This window comes from Pristiophorus japonicus, chromosome 17, assembly GCF_044704955.1.
Source record: "Pristiophorus japonicus isolate sPriJap1 chromosome 17, sPriJap1.hap1, whole genome shotgun sequence".
NCBI lineage: Eukaryota > Metazoa > Chordata > Chondrichthyes > Pristiophoridae > Pristiophorus > Pristiophorus japonicus.
In genome coordinates this window covers 27,333,961-27,353,298 of record NC_091993.1, presented here as the reverse complement: position 1 = coordinate 27,353,298, position 19,338 = coordinate 27,333,961, and the positions used below count along the sequence as shown (strand labels likewise).

General features: G+C 44.2%; 1 protein-coding gene across 8 annotated transcripts in view; it reads left to right on the top strand.

Annotated features, from left to right (window-relative positions):
* The window catches only part of pias1b (protein inhibitor of activated STAT, 1b), a 174,693-nt gene that overhangs the window by 99,875 nt on the left and 55,480 nt on the right, over window positions 1-19,338 (top strand). For all 8 annotated transcript variants that reach the window (XM_070858513.1, XM_070858514.1, XM_070858516.1 and 5 more), the window contains one exon: window positions 5,863-6,313. In XM_070858513.1, the coding sequence (XP_070714614.1) occupies window positions 5,863-6,313 (451 nt within the window). The remainder of the gene's footprint in view (window positions 1-5,862; window positions 6,314-19,338) is intronic.

Genomic DNA, 19,338 nt, shown 5'->3' with positions numbered 1-19,338 from the left:
GCACCAAACGTAATTGTTCCTCATTTAGTTCCGGTATCTGTTTGCCTTGCGGTTCCCATACCGCCTCTTCGTACCCTTCTCGGAGGGTATCCGTGATTGTTCCATCGATGATTTCCGTTGTCTCGGGATGTATATGATATCCGTCTATGTCTATTTCTCCCGTGGGTCTGAAGCAGAAGTTAGGAGTAATGAGGACATGGGGTGACTCTTCCCCTGGTCTTAATGGTTAAGTTGGCTGCCCCCATGCTCACGCATCACTCTCTGTTCCCTTGCGGGGCAGCGATGGTCTCAAGATCGTGTTCGAGAGGAGTGATACTCAGCATGCATCTGTTTGTTTGGTGGAATCTGCAATCATCATTCATCATTCATGGCGTACCTCGACATAAAACCACTTGGTTAATTTTATAGCAGTCAGTTATAGCAATGCCTTTGGTACTATTGTTAATTTTAATCACCCGTCTGGCAGGCTGATGGTAACGTAACCGAGTTTGGTTTCTCACTTCACCAATATTATCGATATAATATAAGGGGTCTCCCTTTGTTACATCATACTGTGGTATGGACAACATAAATCCGATCATATTCACCCGCCCAGTAATGCATCTGAATTTCGGCACCCATGTGTGACTATTCCTTCGTACCTCGCATGTGTTCATTTTTTTTAAAATCTCAAGTCCAATTGTTAAGTATGCTGTTCGGAATCCAGTCTGGTATGTCTCCATTCTGGAGTTACTCCAAATTATGTTGTACCTCACTTAATATCCAGGCCCCATACCCGGAGCAAACTATCTCAGCCTGTAATCGTTTACTTGTATCTTTCCCCATTGCGTGGATCAATTTTATTGTCTTGGAATTTCGGCAATGTATGGGCCACTTGTAACAGTTCCCCTTCCGCGCCATCTCCCTACCGCGCATGTAGGGCTTGGTTATCCAAGTCCCTCCCCACTAAACCACTCAAGACTACGCCATTAAGTTGTTAACCCGGTCGCATATTGCCTACAGGCCTATGGAATTCATCATCATAACCCCTGCCGCATAACCCGTGCCTAGTGTTTCCAGTATTCCCCTTTTTTTTTAGATCTTGCACTGTTCCATTTCTGACATTAAATCTCAGGGTAGTGGGTTCCGGGCCTTCGAGGATCCATTGTGCCAGGTTCTGGTATAGACTTATCGTTTCATTCCCACAGAAGCTAGGAAAAATGATATCCATTAGGTTTAGGATAAGTAGTCGCTGATGCACCCCAAATTATATCCTTTCTTTAGATTCTTTTATTACTAGCCCCCCTTTTTAGGTTGTATTCCTTCTTGTTTCCGCTGCGCATGATCAATACCGGCTTCTCCGTGTTTTAACCGTGTCACGCTTCACGACATACACCTTATATTCCAGAGACCTCCCTTGGTCTTTATTTTATCTCACTGGCCAGTTTCCCTAAATATCCTGGGGTCCCACCCCCTTTTTGCTCCGTTCTCTTCCCACCCTTCTGTTCTTGCGGGTGGATTTGGCTGCTTGTTTGCAGCTTCGTCCGCCCAGGCATGAGCTTCTAGAACTGGAATTCCGTCCAGTTGGATTTCTGTGCCCTTCCCCTTTTGATCCTATGAACTTGCTCCTGTCCTCGGAATCTACTGGCGCCCATGGCATCGGCAGCCTGCTGCATTACAACCTTACTTAATACACTATACATAGTCATGCGTTAAAATAAGTTCTGTCCTTGCTCCAGTCCTTGGCTGCTGGGTTGCATATTTCGGCAGTCAAATTAAACAAAGCTAGTTCATGTAGTTGTGTCTTTCCTGCGTGTGCTATATCTCTCGTAGTCCATCTGTATTATCCAGTGACTGCGTGGGCCTCAAGGTCCCCAGTATCCTGAGTCTCCAGAGTCGAAGTAGCCGCTGCGGTCCCATCTCGGTGAGTGTTTTATCTGCAAATTTTAAACAGATAGCCTGGTCGGCACCAGGTGTTAGGTTCTGGTCTACTCATCTTTTATCCATGCATGTTGCGGTCACTCTGTGAAATCGGAGGTAAGGTTAGGTTGGGTTTGTAGACTACACTTGCCCACCGTGGGGTACATTGGCTCTATTGCCACAGGTGATGGTGCTATGGCTGCGCACTGCATTATCCGTCTGGCCCCGTTTTAAAAAAAAAAAAATCTCTTCCAGCTTATTTATCTTAGCTTTCAACTCTTGAATTTGTTTTGTTTGAGTATCTTTCTTTTATTTGTATCAGGCGAGTATTATTACATAGGTTAGTTCTGTTTTTATTTTTATTCTGACTATCGCACCATTTCCTCTGTTAGGTGAGTCTTTTTTATTCTATTAAGAAATCCAAATTAATAATGTCCAGTATAAAACAGCTGTCAATGGAAAGGGTTAACTCCTTTACAGGTTTGTAAGAAAGTCTGATGTCATTACGTGACTTCACGTAATCATCCGAAAAATTCTCTTTTTTTAAGTCTTTGTGCCTTCAAAACTTGCTTAGAAATTAGGAATCCATTAAAACAGCAGAAATCATTAGTAAAGCCGTCATAATAAAAGTCTTCTCATCAGGGAAGACGGCATTTTAGATTAAACTCCAATTTTTTTTAAACTTCTAATTCAAGTACTTGCCAAAGATTTTTTTAAAAATTGATTTAAAACAAGCCCACACATTTTTAATAGCTATTTTGTTTACTGAAATTCAATTTCGTCATCAGCCTCGGTCAATGCAAGGCCAACCATTTGACTACGTAGTCTATCAATACACTTTTCAGAGGTCAGAGTGGAGCTCTTGGTACGTTTTCCGTGCGCGCACTCTTTAATACATCTAGGGGTTTAACATGTCCTCCTTCCATTAATGAGAGTCCTAACTTAGTGTCGTTTTCCTGCCAACTTGACAGAAGTGATTCATCTTTTCAAACTGCAGTGGAACTTTCTCATAATTTAAAATCATTATCAATGGAGAGTGTCTTTTACCTCTTCCAAAACTTTTTCAATTAAGCCAATATCTTTTTCACAGCAAATATCAGCTAGTATTTAGTAAGTTATGTCCTTTTCCATCTCAGAACACTTTTTTTCCTTTCAGCACCTATTTAGTACGTTACGTTTTTTTTTTAAATCTCCTTTCTTCAAATTAGGTTTTGTATTTTACACAGAGGGCTCGTGTCTCAGTAAATTTGTTAATTTAAAATCATCAGACAATCGAAGACTCTTTTTCTTTCAAATTCGTTCAATTTGTTTTCTTTCAAGGTTGCGTCTTTTTTTTCCCGTCTTTTCCATAACTCGAGGGGAGTCTGGCACGTAGGCTGAGGGGGCTGCTTTTCGTTATCTCAATTGTTCCAGTTTCAAGGTCGTTACAATGTCTCTTCTAAACTGCTAAAGCTTGCTGTTTTTAACATTTTTCAAAAGTCCCTTTTACACCTTCGCAGATAGCTCGCCACTCGCCCAGGAGTTTGACCTGATCCCTGAAGGTATTTCTAGATTGTTTCCAAACCTTTTAGTTTTATATCTCCTATTTTCTTTAAGAGATCAGATTTAATATTTTTTTTTTTGAATCCACCTCAGTATTTTGCTGTGCCTTCTCTTAATATCTCAAAATCCCAATTCAAATTTTGTAATTTCAATCTTTATTTAAAACTTTTTTTTTGAGCTAGAAGCTTTTTTTTTAAAAAGGCATTCTTTATCTCATTCCTAGACTAAATTTATGTCTTTCAACCCAATGTAATCAATCATTGCATGTTTTCTTTCGACAAGTAAGTGAGCGTGTCAAATAAATTCTTTTTTTTTTCAACCACCGGGACCATGTATTTTTTATCTTTTACTCAACAAACCTATCCTTTGTGCATTTCCTAGCTCCGTAACTTATCATCCGAATATATCGACACCTGCGTTCCTAACTTAAAATGTCTTAAAACTTCCCACATACAGGACAACACTACAAAGGGTTGAAAAAAAACTTTCACTCTGTTTGGAGAAGTGCGAGGAGCCTAAATTAATAGACAGCTGCATCACCTCTCCAAACAGGCTTTTAAAAAACATGAAAAGATAAAAATCCATTCCGCAGTCAAAAAATCACACAAGTACTCTCATTCAAAAACAGACCATCACAAAAGTCTCTCTTCATTCAACAAAGCTTATTAATTAATAATTTTTTCTTTGGCCGGCTCTATTTTTGGATCCATGATTGCCCAATTTTATCCTTACACAATTCCTCGCGTCGCCACGCGATTTAGTTTTACACAATTTCCCTTTTCTTCCGCGTGGCCCCGCGGTTTTCCTATTTGCGTCGCCACGCGATTGTCTATTTCCCTATCCCTCCACGTCGCCGCGCGAGTATCTATTTCCCTATTCCTCCGCGTCGCCGAGCGATTATCTATTTCCCTATCCCTCTGCGTCGCCGCGCAGTTCGCGTCACCGCGCGATTTAAGTCCAATCAGCGCCTAGATGGACTAAGTGATATACAAAGTCGACGTCGTACCTGATTTGGACACTTATTTCCTAAGTTAAAAGGTATTCGTCAGATTGACCTGGATCTCGTTCAGACGCTACCTGAGAACCAGCGAGTGGCCAAACTTTCCTCAGACTTTTGGAACTGAAGGAAACTGAAGTGGTATTTTAAAGGGTACTCACTCCAGTGGCCACTTTCCTCCCGTCTCGTGCAAGGCTAGTCTGGCTCTTAATTCGCAAGCTTTCAGCAGCCGTCCGTTGAGATCCCACTTCTGACCAAATGTGAATATGGATTATTTTTCCCTCAATCTGTTTCAGCGAATGCACTGACTCACGAACACCTTGCCTTTTCTGTAAAGGACCTTTATTGAAGATTCTCCGGCCGGGACTTGTCAAGACAAAGGAACACTCTCAATCAGAGCCTGTTTACCTTCCCCTGGACAAGCCCCTTTTCAGTGCGAAAAGCACAGTAGATATACATTTTCAAAACAGAACACATTTGATTAGCACTTGGTCTATCCAATCCCTTTCTGCCTCCCCCCCCCCCCCCCCCCCCCCCGGAGTACGTCCAATGGCAGGCAAGAAAGTCTCCCAATTAGGGCTGGTGTCAGGTAGGTTAGTTATAGCTTTGCTACACTGTCTTCCCTTATCAGTAAAGAACCCAATTAGTTTCTCTTCCTCCTTATCAGTAGAAGCTATTACTTTTCCCTTCCTATCTAGAATTGCTTTCTTTGTGCTGCCTTTGACCCGTGTCGAACCTCAACTTCAACTCTTGGTAACCCCTTTTTTTTCTGTTGATTCTGCAGTTGTCTGTATCTTGACCATTTCTTTAGCTATTTTCCCTTGATTCCCTATCTCCATCCTTTTGCCACCTTCTTTAGTCATCTACCACTTTCGCAACCCTTTTACACATTCTCATTATAACCAAGATTTCAATATTAATATTTGAATTGAAACAGAGGCACTCTCCGATAATGTGCTGATGCAAGCTAAATGAGGATATGGTCGGTTAGTATTCTGGAAGAGCGAGGTCAAATTGGCTAACGGCCTATCTTCATCTCCGATGAAGACTCTTAGTAGTTACATCTGCAAATATCTTGTGAAGTGAACTGTAATGTACTGTAACTGTAAAACCCAAGAAAGACTGAACTTTTAATTCAATTTTGAAAATTCTTTATTTAAACGAGGTTGCTTGCTGCTGCAGATTAGGATGGTTTTAAGGTATTGGGTGCTAGTTAATGCATTAACCCTTGCTTGGACTCAGTACTAATTTGAAATATTGAATTGATTTATGATGGAATGCATGAGGTGTAATTTATGTTTTTGTAGTGCAGACCCCCATGGATGTATGAACATTGCATTAATCCATCACGAGACAGAGTATTTTCCGATTAATGATTTTCTATTTTTTTTTTCCTTTTTCCCCCCCCCCCCTCTTCTTTAAAGCAAATGGTTATGAGCCTTAGAGTATCGGAGCTCCAAGTGTTATTGGGCTATGCTGGACGGAATAAACACGGTCGTAAACACGAACTCCTGACAAAGGCACTGCATTTGTTGAAAGCTGGCTGCAGCCCAGCTGTTCAGATGAAAATTAAGGAACTATATAGGCGGAGATTCCCACAGAAGATTGTGGCCCCCACCGACTTGACCCTTTCTTCTGTCCATACAACGTCAGCTTCCATGACTACCCCACTGTCGCCATCTGCTATCCCACAGCTCTCCTATGATGGACATGCAACAACATCTCCGCTGCTTGCTGTTTCTCTGTTGGGACCTAAACACGAACTAGACCTGCCACACCTGACATCATCGCTCCATCCTGTCCACCCGGATGTAAAACTGCAGAAACTGCCTTTTTATGACATTCTTGATGAGCTGATCAAACCAACTAGTCTAGGTAAGAAACAAACACCCAAAATAGGCTTGTTCTTTTGCCATCACTGTAGTGTTTGTGGTGAAAATAAAAAACACAACTTAATAAACCAATTTTATTTTATTTGCGAATACTTTAAGTTTTACCTAAATTTAAGTTGTATCGATCATGACTTGTTTTACGAATGGCTGAAATGAAATTCCTTGAAATCGTCAGTCAGATTTATTTATTTCAAGATACGAGTGAGTGTTCATCATAACCATTCTGTCTTTACTCTGTTGCCACAATAGTTTCTCCAACAGAAACTGTATGTTGAAGGAAGTGATTAATTTAATTCTACAGCTACACTTTTATGTTTGCACCTAGAACAATTACCAATTTTGATGCTTATTTTGATGCTAATTTTTCTTTTATCATGCTAATTATACATTGAATTGAATCACTTGGCTGTTTGGGGAAGAAGTGTGACGTGATGCTTTTGCAACCTGGGAGCTGGGCCTGCAACTTCCATTTTCTTTGGACTCGTCACATTGTTTTGAAGAGTGCGCTGACTCTTGTCGAAAGAATGGAACACTGTTATATGGGACAATATCAGAAGCCATGGCTTTTGTTCAGACTTTTGGGGGGGGGGGGGGGAGGGAGGGAAGAGAGAGAGAGAAGAAAGTGGATGGGGGGGGGGAGAGAGAGAGAGAGAGAGAGAGAGAGAAGAAAGTGGATGGGGGGGGGTGGGGAGGGAGGAGGGGGGAGAGAAGAAAGTGGATGGAGGGGGGAGAGAAGAAAGTGGATGGGGGGGGAGGGGGGAGAGAAGAAAGTGGATGGGGTGGGGAGGGGGGAGAGAAGAAAGTGGATGGGGGCGGGCGGGGGTGGGGGGCGAGCGAGAAGAAAGTGGATGGGGGGGGGGGGTGCGGGGGAGAAGAAAGTGAATAACGGATGAGAATTTTCGATGCATTAGGCAATCTGACACAGTAAGCTTACCATGACCACAATAGACCCCCCTATCTGCAGCCACTCCCAAACAAAACTCCTCCATGTTGTCCATCAGCTCAAAGGGAGAGATGGCTTGGATTCAATGGTTGCAAGCACTTAAAGATTCAGGAATTAATACGTTAGCTTGTCATTTATTCCCAGGGCTCGTTTGATCTTCTGTTGGCGAGTTGACTTTTCCATTTATTTTAATGGCTTTTCAGTACCATATTGTTGGGCAATGTTTGCCTTTCACAATTTGGTACATTTTTGTAATATGCTTACACAATATTTTGTAATACTTGAGCAATTAGAGATGTTTACACAAACTTGCTTTTGGGTTAGGTGTGCAGTTGTGTTTTTTTATAAAGGTTATGTAGAATAAGTGGTACGATAAAAAAAAAACTGATAAATTCATACGCCTCAATGGTTATCTAACATTTAGTAGTCATTCTGGCTCCTTTGCTGTACCAGAATATTGGAAGATTTGGAAGATTTCCATGTCTCGTTTCCACTTGCCTAATTTTAGAAGATGGTGATGATGTAATGTCTAGTGAGTGCATGTGTTGAACACACTATGGCCATCAAGAATTTTTGTTTAGAATTTACATTCTACTGGTTTGTGAAATATCTTTCAATTTAGTTTGCTACTTCATGCATATTCTTCTCTTCCCTTCCCATCCCATCCCCAGGTCCGACCAAGACAGAGCATACATCTATATTGCACTCTGATTATGGCTATCTTACAATGCCTGTCAAAATATTAGGAGCACTTTTTGCAATATTTCTATCTCGGAATAGTAAAGTTCCTTATTTAAATCTGCTACTAGCTTTTTTAAAAGCCAACACACCACAATGGAGTTCTATTTTTACCATTTTTACTATTATTTTGTACCCCTGGAAGTGGTTAGGGTCCTGCTCATGACTTGGGTTGAGAGCATAAACAATAACTTACGTTCAGACATCCATCAGCTGGTTTACAGGTTTTTTAATTGTCTTGCTGCCTGATAAAAAAACAGTGGTTTGGAGACACCATGTTACCTTGATGAACCTATCCATAGAATTACATAGAATATACAGCACACAAACAGGCCATTCAACCCAACCAGACCACATGGCGTTTATACTCCACTCGAGCCTCCTCCTATCCTTCATCATCTAATTCTCAGCATAACCCGCTATTTTTTCTCCCTCATATGCTTATCTAGCTTCCCCTTAAATGCATCGATACTGTTTGCTTCAACTACTCCCTGTGGTAGCAAGTTCCACATTCTCACCACTCTCTGGGTGAAGGAAGTTTCTTTTTCTGAATTCCCCATTTGATTTCTTGGTAACTATCTTATACTGATGGCCCCTAGTTTTACTCTTCTCCACAAATGGAAACACAACCCCTCAAACTTTCATAATTTTAAATACTTCTATTAGGTCACCCCTCAACCTTCCTTTTTCAATAGAAAAGAGACCAAGCCTGTTCATCTTTTTGTCCAAATGTGGTTTAACCAGGGTTCTATACAGGTTTAACATAACTTCTCTACTTTTCAATTCCATCCCTTTAGAAATAAACTCTAGTGCTTGGTTTGCTTTTGTTATGGCATTATTGACCTGTCAGTTTTTTAGTGATTTGTGTATTTGTACTCCTTCTACCACATTTAGATTTTTCTTTTCCAAGTACCGGTAATATGCAACCACCTTATTTTTCTTACCAAAATGTAATGCCTCTCACTTATCTATGTTGAAATTCATTTGCCAATTATATGCTGGTTTATTAATGTCGTCTTGTAATTTATTACAGTCCTCCTCAGTCCCTCCCAATTTGGTGTCGTCCGCAGATTTAGAAATTGTGCTTTTGATTCCAAGGTCTAAATTGTTCATATAAATTGTGAACAACAGTGGTCTCAGCTCATCCTTGTGTGACCCCCACTTCCCATCTTCTGCCACTCTAAATAGCTACCCTTCAGCCCACTCTCTGCTTTCTGTCTTTGAGCCAGCTTTCTATCCATTTGCTACTTGTCCCCTGACTCTACATGCTCTGACCTTACTCATCAGTCTATTATGTGGTATCTTATCAAAGGTCTTTTGGAAATCTAGATATATTACATCTACCGTATTGCCCTTGCCTATTCTCTTATTGCTTCAAAAAATTCACTGAGGATTGCTATCCGTCAAACTGCTGACTCCCCAACTTCCCTTCCTGGCGGCCTTCATGATAACTGACATTGTAAATGATTCTCTGTCCTTGAGTACTAAACCCTCCCTTTCAAAATGGCTGCATCACTCCATCCTCCTTTATTTAAAAAAAAAAAATGCCCTAGACCCCTCTGTCCTTGCAAACTCTCGCTCCCATTTCCAATTTCCCTTTTGTGTTCAGATTCATTGAGCGTGTCCTCTTTCCTGCAACTCCATTTTAAATTGCTCTAATCGGGTATTTGCTCCTGCCATGTCCCTAAAACTGCCATAACCGACCCTCGGTGAATTCTTCTTCCTTGGCTCTTCTATAGTCGCTGATATGGTTAACTACACCATCCTGCACTGTTGTCAAGCTCAGTGAGACTGCTTTCGCTTTGTTCCGCTCTTACTTACCTGATCATAGGCAGAGCATTTCCAGCAAAGGCTTCTCTTCCAGCTCCTACACTGTTACCTCCAGAGTCTCCCAAGCATCTATCTGTAGCCTTCTCCTTTTACTCATCTACATGCTGCTCCATGGCAACATCATTTGAAAACATGGAGTCAGCTTGTACATGTACGCTCAAGACACCCCAGCTCTTCCTCGTGACCATCTGTCTCAGCCCCTTCGCTGCCTCTATGTTGTGAGACTACTTAGAAACATAGACATCTACAGCGCAGAAGGAGGCCATTTCGGCCCATTGTGTCCGCGCCGGCTGACAAAGCTGCGCGGCTCTCGGTCAGCAGCCCTGAAGGTTACATATAAACCTATGAACAATGGTGGAAAGTTAAAGAGCATCTGGCCCAACCAGTCTGCCCCACACAACTGCGACATCCCTTGCACCGCAACATTCTACACTCTACCCCAACCGGAGCCATGCAATATCCTGGGAGAAGCAAAAAATCAAATAAAAACCCAGGCCAATTAGGGAAGAAAATCTGGGAAAATTCCTCTCCGATCCATCCAGGCGATCGAAACTAGTCCCTCGTATCTGCAGCAGCCAACAAGAGGTTATCCAGTCTAATCCCACTTACCAGCTCTAGGTCCGTAACCCTGCAGGTTACGGCACTTCAAGTGCTGATCCGCACATCTTTTAAATGTGGTGAGGGTTTCTGCATCCACCACTCTTCCAGGCAGTGAGTTCCAGACCCCCACAACCCTCGACATGAAGCTTCCCTTCAAATCCCCTCTGAACCTTCCACCAACCACCTTAAAACTATGCCCCCTCTTAATTGACCCTTCCACCAAGGGAAATAGGCTCTTGCTCTCCACTATATCTAGGCCCCTCAAAACTTTATATGCCTCAATGAGGAGGTCTCTTAGCCTCCTCTGTTCCAATGAGAACAAACCCAGCCTATCCAATCTGTCCTCATAGCTAAGATTCTCCATTTCAGGCAGCATTCTAGTAAATTTCCTCTGCGCCCTCTCTAGTGCAATCACGTCCTTCCTATAATACGGCATGCAGCATTCCAGCTGTGGCCCAACCAGAATATTATACAATTTAAGTATAACCTCCCTGCTGTTGTATTCTATGCCTCGGCCAGTAAAGGCAAGCATTCCGTATGCCTTCTTAACCACCTTATCCACCTGTCCTGCTCAGAGATCTGTGGGCAAGCACACCAAGGTCCCTTTGTTCATCTACACTTCTAAGTGGCCTACCATTTAATGTGTGTATTCTTTCCTTATTAGCCCTCCCCAAGTGCATTACCTCCCACTTCTCTGAATTAAATTCCATTTGCCACTCTTCTGCCCACCTGACCAGTAGGTTGATATCCTCCTGCAGTCCATTACTTTCCTCTTCATTATCAACCACACAGCCAATTTTAGTGTCGTCTGCAAACTTCTTAATCATACTCCCTATATTCAAATCAAGATCATTGATGTATACCACAAAAAGCAAGGGACCCAGTACTGAGCCCTGCGGAACCCCACTGGAAACATCCTTCCAGTCACACAAATATTCAACCATTACCCTTTGTCCGATATCCTGTCCTTGGTGAGCCGTTTCCTACACTTAAACACTGGGAAAACTTTGGCCCCTGACACAAACTCCATACCATTGCCACTGATTCCTTCCCCCTCGCCGGCCATTGTCTCTGGCTGAGCCAGTGTTTATACCGTCCATGCTCTGACCCTGAGCTGTGCTTCAGACCCCACATTGCCTGCTTTATAGAAACCAGCTACATTATTGCTGTAACATTGCATACTTGTGCCCGTCCGTACCTGCTGAAATCTTCAACCTTGTCTTTTTCACTTTCAGGCTCGACTATTCCAGTGTTCTCTTGGCGTGCCTCTCATTCTCCAGCCTCGTAACTTTCAGCTCATCCAAAACTTTGCTGCCCCTATCCTATACCATGTCCCACTCGTCTGTCAGCCCTGTCCTCACTGACATACAATGGGTCTTGCGTTAAATATATTCGGTTTTCCCCGTGCCTTAAATTGAACATTTTCACCCTTGTATTTAAATCCCTTCATGGCCTTGCTCCTCCCTACCTCAAATCCTCGAACCTTACCACCCCAAACTCTCCATTCCTCTGACAGGCCAGTTGTGCATCCTTCTCTCCCTCCCCTCACCCATTGGTGGCTGTGCTTTCAGCTGCCTAGGCCTCAAACTCTGAAATTCCCTCCCGAAACCCCTCCATCTCCCTTTCCTCCCTTAAGACCCTCCTTATAACCCATCTCTTTAACCAAGCTAATGGTCATTCCTCCCAATATCTCCTCCTTTGGCTCAGCATGTATGTCATTTTTGATTACATCTCTGAATCCCGTGGGATATTTTGCTATGGGCTATATAAATAAAGGGGCTATATAAATACAAGTTAATAGTCTTTGTGACCATGCTAAATTTAATGCCCATTTACAATTACATTTTGGAAATAACTAAGGATGGAACTGCATATATTTTAATTTTAATCTGGAGGGTTATGGCTTGTAATGTTGGATGCCAAAATGTAAAAAGTTCATGTAAGCTGGGAAGTTGCATAATCAATATAATTCAGCCATCACAACTAGGACAATCATAGATGCCTTACCTTTGCCATCTGTCATAGCTAACTGCTCGTCACTCCACCATTCAGTGCTTATTGTACACAGTCCCTATTCCATATGCAGACTATAGATATACTCTCTGTGTAGTCACTGTATAGTTGCATAAGATGGAGACTTGTTTACCTGATGTACTGTCAATAAGGTTTACACTGTGTGTATACTATGCTGGCACCACTAGCGGGTGCAACTGGTGGAAACCAGGGTTTCCTGCCCTGGTGGCAGGGGCTATATAAAAGGGTAGCCACCATGCGGCTGCTTCACTCAGTTCTAATTATGAGTTACAAATAAAGGATTACGGTCACTACAATTTGAGTATAACACATTGCCTGTGGAGTCATTCATAAGTACATTACAGACATAGCAGTCCCAATGAGCTTCAATTTTTCCCAACCTTTCCAGGTATGGAGTTTGTTGCATGGCGTACATACCTATTACCTATGTACTTACCTATTACACTCTTGCCAGTAACCATACAGGCCACTTAGTCATTGTTTCAATGTTGTTTATTCTGTTTTCCTAATTGATGCCTAACAACACCACATTGTAAAACGATGCAGTCTCCTGCTGTGCCTTTATTAGAGTTGACTGGACACTGGCTTCTTGTACATTCGTTTTCATATGTTAGTAAGCACTTTTTTTGTAGTCATGACCATCGCTAATGTTTCATTGTAAACTTAGAAAATATGGAACCAATTGCTGACTCTTTTCTTGAGGTGCACTTTTCCAAATTCTATACATCTGCTTTCGGCCCCAGCCACAAACCCTCTTCCAAAACTAGCTTGCTAAGAGTTGAAGTTCCTGGCTTTTACACTTTATTTTATCCTTCCACCACCCTCCTTTCCCACTTTTCACAACAATTGAGACGAGATCATAGTATTGTTTCAACATTGGTATCTTTAGCTATCGCGTAGTATAAATTAACCAGTTTGCTATATTTAGTTTGCTTGTTACTTTCCATTGCAGTTTAGGAATTCAGCTCCCATGCCTTGAGAGTGCTATCTATATTTAACTGTACTTCAAAGTTTACTGGAAACGGGCACTCTAGTAGATGTGTTTACATTTTTTTGAACTATATAAACCTTTGCATCAGTCCAAATCAATTGGAATGTACTGAGTGCAGTTGGAGTCTTGTATGAAATTGTTCGGTCTTGTAGTGGTGCAGTGCTTGTATTCAAGGCTATACCAATTGTGTACTGTTTTCCCTGTTTGGAGAGAGGGCACTTTTGATTTTGTGAATTAAAAATGCGTATTTTTTCCACTGCAGCCTTTTAGTATGTTTTTGATATTTGTAGTTTTATAGGGCCCAAGTTTCCACAAGAAAAAAAATGGGTGCTCCTCCGAGCTGGGCGCCCGTTTTTCGCGCCTAAAACGGCGCCTAAAAAAAAATCGCGATTCTCGAGCGTTCTGCAGCTCCTTGTCTGTCTGGCGCGGCGTGCTGGGGGGTGGAGCCTACACTCGCGCCGATTTTGTAAGTGGGAGGGGGCGGGTACTCTTTAAATTAGTTGTTTTCCCTGCCGGCAACGCTGCGCGTTGGAGCGTTCGCGCACGCGCAGTGTGAAAAAAACATTGCCTGCCCCTCCCTCTCTCCCCTTCCCCCTCCCCCTCCCCCTCCCCTCCCCTCCCCTCCCCCCCTCCCCCTTCCCCTCCCCCCTCCCCCTTCCCTCCCCCCCTCCCCCTTCCCCTCCCCCCCTCCCCCTTCCCTCCCCCCCTCCCCCTTCCCTCCCTCCCTCCCTCCCCCTCCCTCCCTCCCTCCCTCCCTCCCTCCCTCCCCCTCTCCCCTCCTCTCCCTCTCCCCTCCTCTCCCTCTCCCCTCCTCTCCCTCTCCCCTCTCCCCCCCCTCCTCCCCTCCCTCCCCCCCTCCCTCCCCCCCTCCCTCCCCCCCTCCCTCCCCCCCTCCCTCCCCCCCTCCTCCCCTCCCTCCTCCCCCCCCTCCTCCCCCCCTCCCTCCCCCCACCTCCTCCTCTCCCCTCCCTCCCTCCCCTCCCTCCCCCCCCTCCCTCGTTCGCGGGAACATCGCTGAGCTGACTAAGGCTTCCACCTCAAGTGGAAAGCTGTTTGCTGCCTCGTTACTGCCTGCCCCTCCCTCTTCCCCCGTTCGCGGGAACATAGAAACATAGAAAATAGGTGCAGGAGTAGGCCATTCGGCCCTTCGAGCCTGCACCGCCATTCAATGAGTTCATGGCTGAACATGCAACTTCAGTACCCCATTCCTGCTTTCTCGCCATACCCATTGATCCCTCTAGTAGTAAGGACTACATCTAACTCCTTTTTGAATATATTTAGTGAATTGACCTCAACAACTTTCTGTGGTAGAGAATTCCACAGGTTCACCACTCTCTGGGTGAAGAAGTTTCTCCTCATCTCGATCCTAAATGGCTTCCCCCTTATCCTTAGACTGTGACCCCTGGTTCTGGACTTCCCGAACATTGGGAACATTCTTCCTGCATCTAACCTGTCTAAACCCGTCAGAATTTTAAACGTTTCTATGAGATCCCCTCTCATTCGTCTGAACTCCAGTGAATACAAGCCCAGTTGATCCAGTCCTTCTTGATATGTCAGTCCTGCCATCCCAGGAATCAGTGTGGTGAACCTTCGATGCACTCCCTCAATAGCAAGAATGCCCTTCCTCAAGTTAGGAGACCAAAACTGTACACAATACTCCAGGTGTGGCCTCACCAAGGCCCTGTACAACTGTAGTAGCACCTCCCTGCCCCTGTACTCAAATCCCCTCGCTATGAAGGCCAACATGCCATTTGCTTTCTTAACCGCCTGCTGTACCTGCATGCCAACCTTCAATGACTGATGTACCATGACACCCAGGTCTCGTTACACCTCCCCTTTTCCTAATCTGTCACCATTCAGATAATAGTCTGTCTCTCTGTTTTTACCACCAAAGTGGATAACCTCACATTTATCCACATTATATTTTATCTGCGATGCATTTGCCCACTCACCTAACCTAGCCAAGTCACTCTGCAGCCTCATAGCATCCTCCTCGCAGCTCACACTGCCACCCAACTTAGTGTCATCTGCAAATTTGGAGATACTACATTTGATCTCCTCGTCTAAATCATTAATGTACAATGTAAACAGCTGGGGCCCCAGCACAGAACCTTGCGCTACCCCACTAGTCACTGCCTGCCATTCTGAAAAGTACCATTTACTCGAACTCTTTACTTCCTGTCTGCCAACCAGTTCTCAATCCACGTCAGCACACTACCCCACAAACCCATGTGCTTTAACCTTGCACATTAATCTCTTGTGTGGGACCTTGTCGAAAGCCTTCTAAAAGTCCAAATACACCACATCAACTGGTTCTCCCTTGTCCACTCTACTGGAAACATCCTCAAAAAATTCCAGAAGATTTGTCATGCATGATTTCCCTTTCACAGATCCATGCTGACTTGGACCTATCATGTCACCTCTTTCCAAATGCGCTGCTATGACATCCTTAATAATTGATTCCATCATTTTACACACTACCGATGTCAGGCTGACCGGTCTATAATTCCCTGTTTTCTCTCTCCTTCCTTTTTTACTTGTTGGAGGTGAGGCTGGAGGTGACGGGAGTTTAAGAAGATGGCTTGTAATGGAAAAGAGTAGCTGAGGGTTATCTTTGCATTCCAGGATAATCCTGGAATAATGAACAGTTTTAGGAGAGGAGAGCACGACCTGAGTGCTTTATGTGGTCCAACCAGATCTGACAACGAATGGCTAAACCAGTTGTACACCATAAACTTTCAAGTCTGCATCCCTTGGATTTATGGGAATGGAGATGAGGGCTGTCATGTATGTAACCATCATGCAACGGTAATCTTCATGTAACTGTAACCTTCATGCAACTCCTGTACACTGTCCTTATACCCTAGAAATGTACACCCTGACCACAGGGGGTGAACTTGTGGGAGACACTCCTCACCTGGGTTTCCAGGTATAAAAGGGGAGGTCCCACCCAGGGTCAGCATTCCTTGGTCCTGGAAATAAAGGTTAAGGTCACGTAGTGACTGTGTCTGCAGTACATGCCTCGTGTGAGTTTGTAGTACGGTGCAGGGACACCACATTTGGCGACGAGAAACGGGAATTACCGAACCACGAAGATGGCCACCGATAGCACAGAGGAATGCTACTGTGTGGGTGAGGACTGGGACGACTTTGTGGAAAGACTCCAGCAGAGCTTTGTCACGAAAGACTGGCTGGGAGTGACAGCAGCTGACAAGCGGAGGGCACATCTACTGACCAGCTGCGGACCACAGACGTATGCGCTGATGAAAGACCTGCTCGCACCCCAAAAGCCAGCGAACAAGTCCTTTGAAGAGCTCAGCCAGCTGATCAGTGAGCATCTCAAGCCGGCGAGTAGCATACACATGGCCCGGCACCGGTTCTACACACACCGGCGTCGGGAGGGGCAATACATCTCGGACTTCGTTGCGGACCTTCGGCACTTGGTCGGTCTCTGTAAGTTAACAGACGCCTGCAGGGGGAGATGTTAAGGGACTTTTTCATTGAGGGCATTAATCATGCCAGGATTTTCAGGAAGCTCATAGAGGCCAAGGACTTGACTTTAGAAGGGGTGGTGTTAATAGCTTAGACCTTCATGGCAGGGGAAGAGGAGACCAAGCTAATTTACGCACACAGCCCTGGTCCCAACGTGGCGATGGACCAGGGAGTTCACACTGTGAACATGGCTAGGGACCCCGCAGGCAGGCAAGGGCATTTCGAAACCGCCCCGGCAGCAACAGACTCTAGGGTGGGCCCACAACAGGGACAATGGAAAGGGGATCGGCAATTCACGCCATCACGCGGAACAATGCGTCCTGCGATGGGACCATTAACACCCACCATCAGAGTGCTTAGAAACAACCAAATGGGCAATCAGAGAGGAATGCCTGTTAACAGTCCTTTTGTTAACAACAATCTCAGCTCATGCTGGAAGTGCAGGGGTAGACATACAGCGAAAAGCTGCAGTTTCCAGCAATATACCTGTAGGATTTGTAACGTCAGTGGACACTTGGCCAGGATGTGCAAAAAGGCTGTGGCGAAGCTAATCTGCGAGACAGAGGAACCAGACGAGGGGTCTGCAATGCAGGATGATGCCTGGGGAAAAGCCAAGGATGCTGAAGTTCAGCGGGTTCACGTGGCTGACGTCCACAGCTCATACACTAAAATGCCACCCATCATGATGATAGTTTTATTGAATGGCATCCTGGTGTGCATAACTAGCCAGTCACTTATGAGCGCCCAACAATTTGAGAGACTATGGCCACACAGAGCTAGCAGGCCCAAACTGGAACGCGTTGACACGCAGCTACGGACGTACACCAAAGAGATCATCCCAGTGCTAGGCAGTGCAAACTTGGTGGTAACACATAATGGATCACAGAACCGGCTGCCACTCTGGATAGTCCCAGGAAATGGCCCCGAGCTCTTGGGGAGGAGTTGGCTAGCCGAGATGAATTGGAAATGGGGGGATGTGCAAGCCATTTCATCTGTGGAGCGAAGTTCATGCTCACAGGTCCTACAAAAATTCGGGTCACTGTTTCAACCCGGTGTCGGAACGTTCAAGGGCACCAAAGTAGTGATACGCATCACTCCGGACACCAGACCAGTGCACCACAAAGCCAGAGCGGTGCCATATGTGATGCGTGAGAAAATTGAAAGTGAATTGGACAGGCTGCTGCTCAGAGAGGGCATAATTTCAGCCGTTGAATTCAGCGACTGGGCAAGTCCCATTGTTCCTGTCCTTAAAGCATCGCTGAGCTGCCTGAAGCACTTTCACACAGGTAGGAAGATGGTTTATTTAATCTTTTCTTTGCTTATAAATGTTTATTCAGGTTGGATTTATTTGTATAATATTTGTATAAGTATAAATAAGGATTTATTGTTGAATTTAATGAGTTCCCTTGCCCCCCCCCCCCCCCCCGCCTCCCCCCCACCTTGTTCTGGATGCCTAATTTGTAACCTGCGCCTGATTTTTTAATGTGTAGAACAGGTTTTTTCAGTTCCAGAAAAATCTTCACTGACTCCATTCTACTTTTAGTTTGGAGTACATTTTCACTGTGGAAACTTTCAAATCGGGCGTCAGTGGCCGGACACGCCCCCTTTTGAAGAAAAAATTTTGTTCTAAAGTAGAACTGTTCTACCTGACTAGAACTGCAGAAAAAAAAATATGGAGAATTGCGATTTCTAAAATAGTCCGTTCTCCACCAGTTGCTCCTAAAAATCAGGCGTGAATCATGTGGAAACTTGGGCCCATAATGTATAGAGGCACTTGCCTCAGTTTTTGAGTGTAGCCATGTGCCTCCTTGCTGCATTTAATTCATTTGCAGTCAGATTTTGAGATAGAACAGAAGTCACAAGTGCACCTCAAGGATGCTGTTCTCTGGGAACATGGCACTGCTGATTACCATGAGTCTTAAGAGTTAAGATAGTAAACGCCCGAGTTATTTATAGCGGATGGGTAGATTGCAAAGTATGTTGCCATCAGCAGTAACTTGAAACTCTGTCTCCATGTTTCTGCTTGGAATCCTGCCAACTTGTTCAACACTTGAAGAAACTACTTTGATATTTACAACAAATACCTATCGAGATAGAATTTTGAGTTCTTACAGGCCATCTTCATAGCAAAGGTTTTTGTTTGTGTGAAAGCATAACCTTAAAGTAAAAAAAAAGTGTTGGTGATTATAGCTTTCATGTTAGATATGCATATTTTAGATCTGAACAAAACACTTGTGTATTCTGTTGTGCAATTTTGTTGCATAGGTAGGGTTCCCTATCTCCACCCATCCCTCCCCTGACCAATATATTCTTCCTCCAAAGGTGCTGACATACTGGGGCAAAGGTATATGGACACTGGCTGCTCTTCGGTACCTCAACG